The sequence below is a fragment of the Podarcis filfolensis genome (genome assembly GCF_964270895.1).
Source record: "Podarcis filfolensis genome assembly, chromosome: 6".
Classification (NCBI taxonomy): Eukaryota; Metazoa; Chordata; class Lepidosauria; order Squamata; family Lacertidae; genus Podarcis; species Podarcis filfolensis.
The window spans coordinates 91,621,647-91,637,508 of NC_139609.1; the positions used below are offsets into that span (position 1 = coordinate 91,621,647).

Below are 15,862 nucleotides of genomic sequence, written 5' to 3' on the forward strand. Positions count from 1 at the left end.
TGAGTAAAAGAGGATTCAAGAGGAGCTCTACATTCACACTCACAACCATGAGAAGAAAGAAGCTGCTAATCGCTTGAGCTGTCTATTATCTTGATGCATATTAGCAGCTGTTATGTTTTCTTGTTTGCTAGCAGTTCACCTGGAGTGCTATTTTCGGGTTTGATTGCCACATTTGAAGAATAGTACTAAAGACGGCAGATAAAAAGCAGGGTTTGCCACCAGGTTTTGCCTAAGGCAAGATCCGAGGCAGAACTGGGCTGGTCTGCTCAGGCGAAAACACCTGCAGGAATTTTGAGGGAAGCCAAAACAGCTTCATTGACATGAAATCTATTGGGTTTGGGTGTGTGTTTTGAGGAGGAGGCTTGTGGGTCTGTATTTCACCTAAAGCAAAATTGGGAGGCTCCGTGTCAGGAAAAGCAGCTGCAAATGTATAGATGTTAAAAAGCGTTTTGGTAAAATTAGGGGAATTGGGTCATCTAGTCCAACTCCCTGCTATACTGGAATCACAGCTCTAAAGACTGCCAGGAATCCCAGTATGAAATTAGCAATGGCTAAGAGACACATTGCTCATTCAACAGGTGCCTCTGGACCCAAAGGGGAGAAAGGTTCTCCTGGAACAAATGAGGAAGGTTCTCAAGGTCCTAGAGGTCGAACAGGTACAGTACATTTTACTGAATTTATTTTATGTACCACCTCTTATTGGCAAAACCTATTGGTGTTCCGCAACTGTCCGACTAGTTGCAGGACCTTAGCCAGACCTAGCAGAGTAAACGCAGAGTTCACGAAAGCAATTGGCAACTTGGCTGCAGAGAGGATGGACGAAACAGGAACCAGGAACTTGTAGTTAGGTGTTTATTATATACAGTGGACTATTTACAGGAACAGAACAGAACACGCATCTTTAGCTAGCTCTCTCATACACGACTTACAACTCCCGAACTCAAACTCGTACTATCACACATTCCAGTTAGTAGGACATTAATCATTATTCCTGTGAGAGAGCTTGACCAATCAGGGAGCTGTCTCCATGCCTCTATATCACCAGGCAGACTTACTCCTTCACATTGCCTTGGCTGTTGGCCAAACCCTAATTGACTCTGTGTGTGCAGCTGCATGTATGCAGATTCCCAACACCTCTTAGGGTGTTATTGCCCGTAAATGTATCACTGGTGAAGAGAAAGAAGGAAGCATTCCTGTCCTGTCTCAAGAAAGGGACCTTGCCTTCTTCTGCAGCCTTTGTCCCCTATGGGTCTTGGGTGGCAAGGCTGCCTTGGGGCATCCAACCCCTGTATCAGAGGAGGGCAGCAAAGTTGTGCCCTGCAGTCAGGAGGGTCCTGAAGGCAGTCCTGGCAACTCTTCCCCTAAGGACAGAGCCAGAGCCTCATCCACCTTGGAGTCTGTCACACAGCGCATGGTCCTAGGTCATGACACTGACATGCTATAAAGTAGAAGAGTTTGGATTTGATATCCCGCTTTATCACTACCCAAAGGAGTCTCGAAGCGGCTAACATTCTCCTTTCCCTTCCTCCCCCACAACAAACACTCTGTGAGGTGAGTGGGGCTGAGAGACTTCAGAGAAGTGTGACTAGCCCAAGGTCACCCAGCAGCTGCATGTGGAGGAGCGGGGAAGCGAACCTGGTTCACCAGATTATGAGTCCACCGCTCTTAACCACTACACCACACTGGCTCTCCCACACATAGCCCTCTCCCACATAGCCCTTAGTACTCTAGCACTAAGTGTTGGGTGTACATTCAGCCAGCCATGGCGCTAGAGTCATGTGGTGGAGAAGCAGCGTGAGCTCTTCCTCCTCTTCACTGTGCAAATAGCCTCCAATGAAAATTGGACCCTCCACATGAAGTATCTGAAGCCATGATTGCCTTGCTTGTGTGACGCTCCCCATTAAAAAAAGTGGTGTGTGTGTGTGTTAAAGTTAAATGAGCCACCTTCTGCTTGGCAACTCACATTGGTGGCCACCATGAACTATCTGTATGGTAGAGGGCGCCCAGTTCTAATCTAACGCTGGATCCCATGGGACAAGCTGGGCCAGGAGTTCCAGGACCACGGACAGCTCTGCAGTAAGCAACTTGCTCCAACAAAGGCTCAGAACGGACGGAGCCTCTTTAAGTCCTTGTTCCCAAACTACCTCTCCCAGTTTCAAGAGGTTCGGCTCCATGGGCCAATTTGGACAGGTGAGCAGGACTCTGAATAGTAGCAGGGTCAATGCTGGTCGTCTCCCATGCTGCTACACCCCCTCCGGCTGAATGCATGAAATGCAACAAAGCTGTTAGTTCTGTGTGCCTCTTTTCTTCCTCCTGGTGGTTCAAAATTCATCAGCAATCTACAAAAACAAATCTGTGCTGGAGGTGTTGTAAAACAGAGGGAACACTTATACATGTTTGGTGGACCTGTGAAAAAAATCAAAAGCTTCTGGAACATAGTATATGACGAACTTAAAAAAATGTTTAAGTATAACTTTATAAAAAATACAGAAACTTTTCTACTAGGGATAATAGACGCAGGTATAGCAAGAGAAGATCAGAAAATATTCCTCTATGCCACAGGAGTGGCAAGGATCCTAATTGCTAAAAACTGGAAAAAAGAAATTGTGCCAACAAAAACGGAATGGCAAGACAAACTGTTAAGAGTATATTGAACTGGCTAGATTAACAGAGGCAATTAGAGATCATAATAGACAAGAATTTCAAAAAGCATGGGGAAAATGCAGAGAATACTTCACAAAACAGTGCCCTAAAATACATACCTGGACTTGTTTCGATTAATGTCCGCAAAGAGACTTTGTGGATATTTAAGTTATAATTAGAAAAATCTTAATAATTATTCATAAAGGAAACAGCTTATAAGAAGTAAATAAGGAGGCCAGATACAGGATAAAGGAAGTCTTTTATTTGGTTGTTTGTATTGCTGTATGTTATGCTTATTGTTTGTTATGTTCATGTTTAATGTGGGTGGATTTCTGTATTGGGGTGGGGGTGGGGTTATGTTGTAAATAAAATTTCCAATTAAAAAAACACAAAAAATAAAAAACAAAACAAAATTCATCAGCAATCTAGACTGAGGGTGTGTGGTACTTCTGGTGTCCCTCCCCCCCACAGGTCCAGTAGGAGAAGAGATGCTTGGCAAGCAAGGCTCAAAGGGATCCCCTGGCAGCACTGGGCCCCCTGGGTTTCCTGGAGCAAGAGGTCAACCAGGAGAGCCTGGCCATGGAGGCGGTTGTGTCCTTTCAGGGTGCTATGAAGAGAGTACAATAGGTAAATGCTTTTTTGAACCCAAGAAGAATCCAGAGAACAGGGCTCCCCTTTGGCCACAAGGCTTTCTTGACTTCTCCTTCCCACTTGGGCCCCTCCAAAACGTTGTGCTTGCAGGAGACCTTCCATAATTCTGGGGTATGGGTGGGGGTTCTTCAGCTGGAGAGGAAATGGATAGAAACTGGAGACCCTCTGCACTTGCAAGAGAGGATGCGTCTTCTGCTTACGCAAGGGATTCTCCAACAGTTTTAGCAGCAGAAGCAGCAAAATAGAGACCTTACAGCAGGCGTAGGTAAACTCGGCCCTCCAGATGTTTTGGGACTACAACTCCCATCATCCCTAGTTAACAGGACCAGTGCTCAGGGATGATGGGAGTTGTAGTCCCAAAACATCTGGAGGGCCGAGATTGCCCAGGCCTGCTTTACAGTGTGGGTCTGAAACAAAGCGCCCCAGTGACAAGCCTATAACAGGAAACTGGAGGCCCATAAGTACGGCAAGGATAGGGGAAAGTAGAAGCCCAGGGGAAGAGTCCAGGGATGAAATCTGAGCTCTGTGGCAGCAGCCCCACCAGTATACTCTGAAGTAAGAATTCGCTGGCACTCTGAGCATCCTCTGGAATGTAGGGCAGGGTGGATGAACATAGAGTGGGTATAACAGGCACATTATAGATGCTACCTTAGCCACATATAAGGGAGAGAAGCACACACCTCAGGGATTTCCACTCTCTGCTCTTTTGTGTTTCTTAAGCACCTTGTCCTGATTTTGTCTCCAGATGCAGGGCTGATCCCGTAACAGCTGGTATACAGGATGCTGCAGACTGACTTTTGGCTTCCCAGGCCCCTCTGCTGTAAACTTCTATTTACCTATAGGACAGCTGTGACTTGAAGATTCACATTTTCCCTCCCCCCCCATAAAATGGCACAGTTTTTGTCTATTTGTTTTGTCTCTTCCTTGGCAAAATTGCCAAGATGCCCTACGTATAATACCCAGACCTGCATCTCTGCAGCTTTTCATTAGCCACCAGCTAATTAACCACAAAATGGTTAAAGCAATGCTCTTACGGAGCAGTCCTAAACTCCTGAGAAGGTTGGCAGGATGGATACTGTGGTCCTCCCTCTCTGCAGCCACAGGGGGACGCTTACAGTTGAAGGGATGGGGCTGATGTCAGAGGTCTCCCCAATGTGGCGGTGGACAGTTCCTCTGCTGTTGCTGACCCAAGGGTGACAAAGTAGAAAGTTGGGGTGGGTGCATGTTGGAACAGATCAAGCAACGCAGTGGCAGACTGAGAGTTGGATCTACCAGATCTAAGGTGCCCCCCCACTGATTCACTGAACATTTTAATTAATTTTTTACTTGACAAGATCTGCATACTGCTTAATTGATTTTTTTCAAAAGCCCTCCAACCGTTTTACACGGCAATAGAGAAAATCTTCGTGAGAAACTGCTCAGATCCAGCGTGGAAAACAAAATGATGAAACATTCATCATCGTCATCGTTACAGCCAGCAGTTTAAAAATGGGTATAAATAACAAAATTGCATGTTGGAATCACACATTGAAACATGTCTCCTGAGTGGGGACTGGGGGGGGGGGAGAGAACCTGTGTCTGTCCTGGTCCAGGAGCTATTTCCCCTCCCATTGGGAGAGAAAACTGAAAAAAAGGCGGGGACCAATGGGTGGGGGAGAAATACCCCTCCCCCTGCTTCAAAAGAATTTAATAATGCACAAGCAAACTCTTTCCAGCTTGGCCAGAAGGGGCCTGGCAGGGCTGTGGAAGCATCAGTTCTTCCTTCAGCCTTCATAGGATTCCTCTGCCTGGAAACCCAGTTTGTAGCATTGCAGTAGATCACTTGGTGCCATCCAGCCTTCTTAAATTCAATTGGCTTCGTTCCATTGGCTATCGCAGAGAATGGAGTACAGGTCCTGTTTGGACTCTTGCGGTCAAAGAGGAAAACCAATTGTGCAGATTCCCTAATGGTTCCCCTGCTCAGCATCCTCCCCCCCCCCCCCGCCGGCAATTACACTTTCTCAAAAAGCTCCCATTGACACTAATGGAAGCTTTTAACAGTCTAATTAAGGCATGGGGTGGTTTCCAGGGAAGTCACAACATATAGGGAAGAAAGGTTTAGCCATCCCACCTTCCCCTTCTCCAGCATCGGGTCCCACCAAGGCAATTGGGCCTTGAAAAAGGTTTCCATTGTCCCCGCTATGTTGAGTGTGGGGCAGAGTTGAGAAACCAAGGGCTGGGTGGTGAGCCCCCCCCCCCATGGACCAGAGGCTCCCCATCCCATCATGGCCCAAAAGAGATTGCTGTCCTCTCTGTGGACCACATACAATGTTGTATCTTTCAGCCAAAAAGTGGGATGGGGGTGGGGAAATGTCCCCAAATATAGGTAGCAAGAAGTTGCAGAAACCCACGTGACTGAGATGGTCTCATATATTTTTTTCCTATTATTATGCATCTCGACTTACGTAAGTATATGAGTGCAGAATGCAATTTATGAAATAACTATTTACAAAAGCTAATTCTCCATTATGTAAGAAGCAATGAAGTTCTCCCCCATGCTTTTTAACTTCTATATGAAGCCACTGGGAGAGATCATCAGGGGGTTTGGGCTGGGTGTTCATCAGTATGCAGATGATACCCAGCTCTAACTCTCTTTTAAATCAGAACCAGTGAAGGCGGTGAAGGTCCTGTGTGAGTGTTTGGAGGCGGTTGGAGGTTGGTTGGCAGCTAACAGATTGAGGTTGAATCCTGACAAGACAGAAGTACTATTTGGGAGGGACAGGGGGCGAGTGTGTATGAAGGACTCCCTGGTCCTGAATGGGGTAACTGTGCTTCTGAAGGACCAGGTGTGCAGCCTGGGAGTCGTTCTGGACTCACAGCTGTCCATGGAGGCTCAGGTCAATTCTGTGTCCAGGGCAGCTGTTTACCAGCTCCATCTGGTACGTAGGCTGAGACCCTACCTGCCTGCGGACTGTCTTGCCAGAGTGGTGCATGCTCTAGTTATCTCCTGCTTGGACTACTGCAATGCACTCTATGTGGGGCTACTTTTGAAGGTAACCCGGAAACTACAACTAATCCAGAATGTGGCAACTAGACTGGTGGCTGGGAGTGGCTGCAAAGACTATATTACACTGGTCCTGAAAGATCTACATTGCTTCCCAGTACATTTCTGGCACAATTCAAAGTGTTGATGCTGACCTTTAAAGCCCTAAACAGCCTTGGCCCAGTATACCTGAAGGAGCATCTCCACCCCCATCGTTCTGCCTGGACACGAGATTCAGAGCCAAGGGCCTTCTGGTGGTTCCATCACTGCAAGAAGTGAGGTTACAGGGAACCTGGCAGAGGGCCTCCTTGGTAGTGGCGCCCGCCCTGTGGAACACCCTCCCATCAGATGTCAATGAAATATACAACTATCTGACTTTCAGAAGATATCTGAAGGCAGCCCTGTTTAGGGAAGTTTTAATGTTTGAAGCTTTATTCTGTTTTTAGTGTTCTGTTGGAAGCCGCCCAAAGGGACTGGGGAAACACAGCCAGATGGGCGGGGTACAAATAATAAAACCATTTTCATTATTATCATTATCATTGATGATATCTGGGATAGTTGGAATACTCTGCCCAGGAAGGCTTGCCTTGACCTATCATTGCATATCTTGTGGGGGGGGGGGAGGATTTTTCATCAGGCCATTGGCTTTTATGTATATGGCCTTTTTGTGTGGGTGGGGTGTTTTTATGTGGGGTTTTTAAAATACTGGTATCAATTTTGTTTGAATACATTTTTCTTAACATATTGTAAGTTGCTTTGAGTTGCCATGGCAGAAAAAAGCAACTAATAAATTTGATAAACAACAGTGACTATAACTTGTTCCATGCTTCTTCAGAAACAAACTGGAGTACTACTCCCATTGAGGAACTTCATTGTTTCTTATATAGTGGCTATAGTCTGGAGAATTTGTTCTTGTAAAAATAATTGCTGTATTTACTCGAATCTAATGCTCACCTTTTTTTGGCCAAACTGGGTTGCGATAATTAAGGTGCACATTAGATTTAATGGCACATTTACATTTGCCAGCAAATACTTTTTTTTGTTTCAAGGTTTTGAAAATTGAGGTGCGTATTAGATTCGATGGTGCATTAAACTTGAGTAAATATGGTATGTGCTTACATATGTTCACATGTATAGCAATAATTACTATTATTTTTGTACCATTTAATCGTCCCTTGAATTCCTGTGGCTTGCATGCATCCATGGGCCAGGGCCCCTTAGTGAATTGCACATGTTTTTTAACCTTTTTTAAACCTCCCTGCCTGACCCGATGTGCTGGTTTTGTTTAAAAGAACACCACTGGGGCTTCACTCTTGGAATCCGATCTTTTATAAGCTGATAATTCCAAAGCAATTACTGGCGAGCGCTTAGAGTATAAACACAGGGCTGGACCAGTGCAAGTTGGCTGAGCAGAAAATAACTGCCCATGATTACTGTAAAAGGTGCTGAGCTGTCTGTGCTAATAGCTTGGCAATCTGGTGCTGATAGAGACAGGGGATTCCAGCCAATACAATTAAATTGTCATGTGATAACAGAGGCTTGCTTATCGGAGAGTTAAAATTGAGCAGATTCGTGCTACTCTCTTGAAGGCAGGAAAGGAAAGTGCTGGTGTCCTCACGAAAGATAAAGATTAGGAGGAGGAGGGCAGGATGGTTATCTGGCTCATCACCTGTCAATGCAAGGGCAAATTATAATTTTTAGCATTTTGACGCATTTTAGATCTACATAGTTCAAGGAAGTTCTAAGACTGGAAGAAGGCAAAATTTCACAGGAGTGTTCAATATGTTACTTCTAGAATGAGTGAATCTCTCAGTTTCAGTTTCTCTCAGTTTTTCATTTTTCCAGTTTTAAGTTTTGGACTCCACGTTTCCAAATAAGTTTGCAATATATATCTACATCTACATCTACATCTACATCTACATCTACATCTACATCTACATCTACATCTACATCTACAATCTATCTATCTATCTATATCTATCTATCTATCTATCTATCTATCTATCTATCTATCTATATCTATCTATCTATCTATCTATCTATCTATCTAATCTATCTATCTATCATCTATCTATCATCTATCATCTATCTATCTATCTATCATCTATCTATCTATCTATCTTTCTATCCAAATGAATATTCATCAGCATCTTAATGCCTATTTCTCCTTTTATATACTTTTTAATGCAACTTTGTCTAATACACATATATGCAAGCAATTTTCCCCAATATGATTTTTGTGTGTGGTATTGTCATCAATACAGTATATGCATTTTAGCCTAGTAATTAATACACACACACACACACACACACAGCCTAGTAAAAATATGTATATATTTATTTTTTTGCTCCACGTTACTTGGCTGGAGAACTGCATTTCAGAATTCAGAGAAGTGTGAATTTGGCAGGACAGCTGTGATTCAGTTCACATACTGTTTCAGGAAATGTGAAGTGAACTGGATTCCTCTCCATCCCTCAGTACTTCATGGTATTAATTTTACAATTGACTGTAATATGCCTCTTCCTACTTGTTATGCTGCACCACTTCTTAGTAATGAGAGCTTGCCAAGTATAAAATATCCAGAGGCAAAAGTAGAACAGGATTTTAAATAGCATAAACCTTGTCCTATTACTGTCTTAACATGAAAAGTGGCCCTTTATTTTTCCTGGACATTTCTCCACCTAGCTGCATCCCATAATAATGGGGAGTCACTTTACACAGCATGTCACTGGTCAAGGAAGGAGGCGATTCGAAGCTTTATCTGTTTTTGATAAGACAAAGAATAGCAGTTGGAATTAAGGGTGGGGCAGAAAATGGGTTCAGTTTGCCTTCTAAAGCAAACCTACCTAATTTGCAACCCCTGATCCAATAAGCAAATTGGGAACAAAACAAAACTATCTTTTTGAATTCACACATCTTTGCCAGGTCCATGGCATTTAGCAGGGCTTGCTTCCTAGAAGGTGTGCAGAGGCTTATAGCCTTATTTCTGGAGTGGGGAATCCATGGCCTTGTGGGCCAGATCTGACAGGAGAGCGGGGCTGCCCCCCTGTCAATCACGTGGCATGACAGTGACATCACGTGCAAACAAACTGCTTTGAAGTCCTGAAGTTGGGACTTTGCAGCTGCTTACAAGGCACTGCTGAAAAGGCGGCTTTCTTCTACTGTATTATCAGGGTTCTCTGCTAAAATGATATTTTAAAACCCATCTGTTTTAGCAGGAGAATGTTACCACCCCAGCCCTAGAGCATGTTAAGAGGGCACTCACCCATTCCCACATAACCACAACCTGTCTCCACTCACTCAGAATTAAAGAACACCTATCTATCTAGTCATCATCTATCTATCTATCCATCATCTATCTATCATCTATCTCTATCTATCTATCTATCATCTATCCATCTATCTATCATCTATCATCTATCTATCTATCTATCTATCTATCATCTATCTATCTATCTATCTATCTATCTATCTATCTATCTATCTATCTATATCATCTATCTATCATCTATCTATCTATCATCTATCATCTATCACCTATCTATCTATCATCTATCTATCATCTCTATCTATCTATCTATCTATCATCTATCTATCTATCATCTATCTATCTATCATCTATCTATCTATCATCTCTTCACATCAAGCACTGCCGAAGTTCATGCCTCTGCCACAAAAACAGCAAAAATAGTCAAAATTCCTTCCAACACCCTGACAAGTTTTTAAAAGCTTCTCAGAATGGAAGACGCCCTTGCCCTTGCGATAATAAGTTTCATCAGTTTGTCATGTCATCATCTTCACGTTGTTGCCATTGTGGTTTCAAGCTGACAATTTGCCCAGGACGTGAATCAGTCCCCATTCTCTGAAGAGTCGATGGAAGAATATGTGGGTATTTTGTGAACTGTGCCCCCCACACCCACTGTTACATCTTTGGCATCACAGGACCCGAGAACAAGGTTAATTGCATTCCTGTGTTTTGAGCTATTCCAAGTTCCTTGGAATGTATCGTACCAATTTATAGTCACTGCACTGGGGGTTTCTGGGCCACATTACAATTTTCCGGGATGATTCTGTTCCATGTGAAGTAGAGCAAGTGGAGATTCCTCCATTGCGGGGGGTTGGACTAGATGACCGTTGGGTCCCTTCCAGCTTTGAGATTCTACGATTCTACCTCACGGTCAGAGGCATATTGACTCAGAATGCCAGTTGCAGTGTGGGCAGAGAGCTCTAGTGCTCGAATCCTGCTTGCAGATTTCCCACGGGCATCTGGTCAGCCACTGTGAGGACAGGCTGTTGGACTAGATGGGCCATTGGCCTGATTCAGCACACTCTTTTTATGTACTTATGAAGGGCAGCCTGCCAGGTGCTTGAGAAAAACAGGAAGCTTTATTGAGCTGCTAGTAGAACACCTTCTGTGGTTAGTGGGCGGAGTTTAGTTTGCTCTAGTTATCTCTTTCTTGGACTACTGCAATGCACTCTACGTGGGGCTACCTTCGAAGGTGACCCAGAAACTACAACTAATCCAGAATGCAGCAGCTAGACTGGTGACTGGGAGCAGCCGCCGAGACCATATAACACTGGTCTTGAAAGTCCTACACTGGCTCCCGGTATGTTTTCCAGCACAATTCAAAGTATTGGTGCTGACCTTTAAAGCCCTAAACAGCCTCGGTCCAGTATACCTGAAGGAGCGTCTCCACCTCCATCGTTCTGCCCGGACACTGAGGTCCAGCTCCGAGGGCCTTCTGGCAGTTCCCTCGCTGTGAGAAGCCAAGTTACAGGAAACCAGGCAGAGGGCCTTCTCGGTAGTGGCACCCGCCCTGTGGAACGCTCTCCCACCAGATGTCAAAGAAAAAAACAACTACCAGACTTTTAGAAGACATCTGAAGGCAGCCCTGTTTAGGGAAGCTTTTAATGTTTAATAGGTTATTGTATTTTGGTGTTCTGTTGGAGACACCGAGAGTGGCTGGGGAAACCCAGCCAGATGGGCGGGGTATAGATAATAAATTATTATTATTATTATTGTTGGTGGGATGGTGAGTTGTACAGAGTTGCCTTACAGCAATACCGTGAACGACATGAGGATTGTTCTTCCCAATTTCAGGTGGAAAGCTGAGGATGGGGACATAGTAGCATTCCTAAGACTGCTGAGTGAGACTGTGACTGAGGTTTTTAGCCAACGGCCTTCCCAATTCTCGGTCTTAGCCTCTACTGTAATGTCCTCTCCTGCCCCATCATCATTCATCCTGGAATTATTTTAGAGCTGATTGTTAATCTAAAACCTACTCCTCTAAACTGTGGGCAGATTCACACCATACATTTAAATGCACATCCCATACACCTTTTAAAGTGCATGCTTTCCCCCGAAGAACCCTGAGAATTGTAGTTAATAATAATAATTTTATTATTTATACCCTGCCCATCTGGCTGGATTTCCCCAACCACTCTGGGCAGCTTTCAGCATATATAAAACGACGTAAAACATCAAACATTAAAAACTTCCCGATGCAGGGCTGCCTTCAGATGTCTTCTAAAAGTTACGTATCTAAAAGTTCTTTATCTCCTTGACTACCGAGGGAGGGTGCCACTACCGAGAAGGCCTTCTGCCTGGTTCCCTGCAACTTTGCTTCTCGCAGTGAGGGAACCAGCAGAAGACCCTCAGAAGTGGACCTCAGCGTCCGGACTGAACAATGGGGGTGGAGATACCCTTTCACAGAGCTACAGTTCCCACCCACCCCAAACAAACTATAGTATCCAGGATTCTTTGGAGGGAGTCATGTGCTTCAAATGTGCATTCTGTGTGTGTTATAGGCATGTGGTAGATCTGCAACAAGCTCAGTTGAACTGTTAGGTGCTGGTGCCCGTTTTATCCAGAATCCCAAGTGGTGACACTCAGCCTTTGCTATTGCCACCCCCTCCATGTGTTCTGGAGGAAGGGAGAGAGGGGGACCCCTAAGGACTTTACTGCTCAAACGACACATTTATTTACATTTGAAGGCACATGAGCCATCTTCCCTCTTATGAGGAACTGGTGTCCCTGACCCCATTTGAATGAGTCCTCTGCACCATAAGGTGGAGTTCCCTCTCCTCTTTCATGCATATTTTATCCGGGAGCTCAAGAGGTTTGAAGCCACAGGAGGGGCAAGTGTGGCGGAGGGGAGTCGCTGTTTGCTTTTGATGTCGGCTTCCCCTGGTGGGAATGCAAACGAGCAACCTCTGATCCAGCCGTGTTGGGCTTTCTTGTGGAGTTCAGCAGCGTGCCCAAGCAAGCGTTAAGCACACACAAAACACAGCTCTCCACATAAATATATTCATACAGCTGTGCAGGCATTATGCAACTATTGCAACAGTCACAGAACATGAGCAGACTCTGGCTCCTGTTAGCAAAAGTCTGCTTCGTTGTCATATATGGCTGAGCCAGCCAGTATCCATCCAGACCCACTTTACAGGACTATTGTGAATGTTAAAAGAGAGAGGAAGGGGGAGGCAAGGAATGCATGTGTGACTCAACAACAAAGGGGCTACCTTTGAAGGTGACTCGGAAACTACAACTAATCCAGAATGCGGCAACTAGGCTGGTGACTGGGAGCGGCCGCCGAGACCATATAACACCGGTCTTGAAAGACCTACACTGGCTCCCAGTACATTTCCGAGCACAATTCAAAGTGTTGGTGCTGACCTTTAAAGCCCTAAACGGCCTCGGCCCAGGATACCTGAAGGAGCATCTCCACCCCCAACGTTCTGCCCGGACACTGAGGTCCAGCGCCGAGGGCCTTCTGGCGATTCCCTCGCTGCAAAAAGCCAAGTTACAGGGAACCAGGCAGAGGGCATTCTCAGTAGTGGCGCCCGCCCAGTGGAACGCCCTCCCACCAGATGTCAAAGAGAAAAATAACTACCAAACTTTTAGAAGGCATCTGAAGGCAGCCCTATTTAGGGAAGCTTTTAATGTTTAATAGGTTATTGTATTTTAGCGTTCTGTTGGAAGCCGCCCAGAGTGGCTGGGGAAACCCAGCCAGATGGGCGGGGTATAAATATTATTACTATTATTATTATTATTATTATTATTATTATTATTATTAACAGCTACTACACTTTCTAGTGCAATTCCTAGCACCAGGAATTTGACAAACTTGGTTCCTGTTGAGGCAGATCAGATAAAGCAGAACAGAGCAATTGTCTCTAGGTGGGCTGGGTATTGTCAGCAATTTCCAGAGCAGCATGTGGGGCAGGGGAAGGTCCTGCTGTTCCCAACCCATCACACTGATGGAACTATAAAGAGTTTTGCCGGAGTCCTCTTGGCTTAACTCTGTGACCTCTTTTTACTGGCAGGCCTTACATCTGTTCGCACAGCAATGCGATGCTGGCATGGGGGTGTGTGAGAGTGTTCAGCAGAGCAATGCACTGGCTGCAGAATAACATCAAGCTCTCCTGCTGCTGCCCTTCTATTTTACTCCTGTAGTCTCTCCAAGCCCCCAGAGATGCCTGTATTTTTAGATTTTCCTCTTTTTGCTCACACGCTACAGCAGCTGTTTATGCTCGCTGAATCTAGGAGATTTCTTTGGATAATGGAGAGCTCAACACTCAGTGGCGGATGCCAGAAATATCTGGGGGAGACAGAGACAGAATCCCAGTTTCCCTGTGTCTTTCTTTTTCTCCACTCCTCCGATCGGAGACGGCAGGACGCAATAAGCTTAAGGCAGTCTTGTCAATTAGTTCGCAGAAAGTTATTGGCTTGCAATAATATCGCAGCTTGCTTGAAGCTGGCACATCAGGGACCTCCATCCTCTTGCAGAGGCCCACGGCACTTCTGAGCTGGGTGCGAAGGAGGTAGCTTTTCTGGGTTTCTCTACATTGGGTGTGGAGGAGGGATGGAGAGCTCTGCCCCTACTCCTCCAACATACTCACTGGTCGCATAAGAAGAGGCTGCTGGATCAGGCCAATGGTCCATCCTGCTCTCGTGGTGGCCAACCAGATGACCATCACGGCCTAGGACCCTTGTACTTATGGGACCGCCTCTCCCGGTATGCCCCACGGAGGACCTTAAGGTCCATAAATAACAACACCCTAGAGGTCCCGGGCCCTAAGGAAATCAGATTAGCCTCAACCAGAGGCAGGGTCTTTCAGCACTGGCTCCAGCCTGTTGGAATGCTCATGAGACCAGGGCCCTGCAGGATCTGTTTTCTTTCCGCAGGGCCTGTAAGACAGAGTTGTTCTGCCTGGCCTTTGGCTTGGAATCAACTTGATCCCCTCCCCCTCTTTCCTTTCTCCTCCTGTGATGGAACTCCTATTTGGGGACTTCCCTGGCTTTTTTCTGACCCACATTAGACCAGTCTGGATAGTTGGCCTTAGTGAAGATTTGATGTTTTCATCCCCAAAATGTTTTTGATTTGAGTTTCTACTGAAATGAGGCTGCATTTTAATGTTGTATTTAATCTTGTTTTTAAGTTGTATTTTAATCAATTGTTTTACCTGGTGTTAGCCGCCCTGAGCCTGGTCTTGGCTGGGGAGGGTGGGGTATAAATAAATTTATTTATGTATTTATTATTATTATTATTGGGAGGAAGAAATTCCCACTTGCTTGGATGGGAGCTTTCCCTGCCCCGGGGGCATGCAGACTCCAGATCAGGACCAGATTGTCTCCATCCCACACGGCAATTAGTCTCCAAACGGCGCGAACTTGAAGCCACAACTAACATAATGCTCCATTAGCGAGGACCTAAGAAGGGATTCATTTCTTCCCGATTGCAGTTTTCATTTCGGGTTGAGTTCCTGAGCCGAGTTCATCCATATTCATCAGGTTCCTTTCTGCTGCTTCTCTTCCACTGCCTTTGCTGGCAGGAACCGCTGGCTCAGCATCGGCACACTTTGCTGGGTTTGTCTCTTATGTGACACTGAGCTAATATTTGCAATTTCCCCTGGCCACTTTGAACAAGCTCATAAAAACAGGGCTGGGGGGGGGGGGAGGAAAGCGCTCTAAAAATCCCAGTAGATCCCAAGGGAAGCCCTGCCACACAAGGAGCCTGCAAGCCCTGTTTAGCAGATCTCTGTCCTCTCTGCTTCCAAACTGCTGTGATCTCAGGTTGTGATTGATGCCATCGCTGCACCAGTCAAGCACCCTGGTTGAGACTCCTGCCATGAGTGGGAATTACTCAAAATGTGTTGTTGTTGTTGTTTAGTCGTTTAGTCGTGTCCGACTCTTTGTGATCCCATGGACCAGAGCACGCCAGGCACTTCTGTCTTCCACTGCCTCCCACAGTTTGGTCAAACTCATGCTGGTAGCTTTGAGAACACTGTCCCACCATCTCGTCCTCTGTGGTCCCTTTCTCCTTGTGCCCTCCATCTTTCCCAGCATCAGGGTCTTTTCCAGGGAGTCTTCTCTTCTCATGAGGTGGCCAAAGTATTGGAGCCTCAGCTTCAGGATCTGTCCTTCCAGTGAGCACTCAGGGCTGATTTCCTTCAGAATTGATCGGTTTGATCTTCTTGCAGTCCATGGGACTCTCAAGAGTCTCCTCCAGCACCATATACTCAAAATGAGCAAGGGCCAAATT

At 45.5% G+C, this 15,862-nt stretch overlaps 1 protein-coding gene across 2 annotated transcripts in view; it reads left to right on the forward strand.

The window, feature by feature from the left end:
- Nucleotides 1-4,201, forward strand: part of COL20A1 (collagen type XX alpha 1 chain) — a 148,973-nt gene extending 144,772 nt beyond the window's left edge. For both annotated transcript variants that reach the window (XM_083618337.1, XM_083618336.1), the window contains exons 38-40: nucleotides 579-656; nucleotides 3,115-3,270; nucleotides 4,040-4,201. In XM_083618337.1, the coding sequence (XP_083474463.1) occupies nucleotides 579-656; nucleotides 3,115-3,270; nucleotides 4,040-4,059 (254 nt within the window). In that variant the 3' untranslated portion in view covers nucleotides 4,060-4,201. The remainder of the gene's footprint in view (nucleotides 1-578; nucleotides 657-3,114; nucleotides 3,271-4,039) is intronic.
- Nucleotides 4,202-15,862: the final 11,661 nt, after the last annotated feature.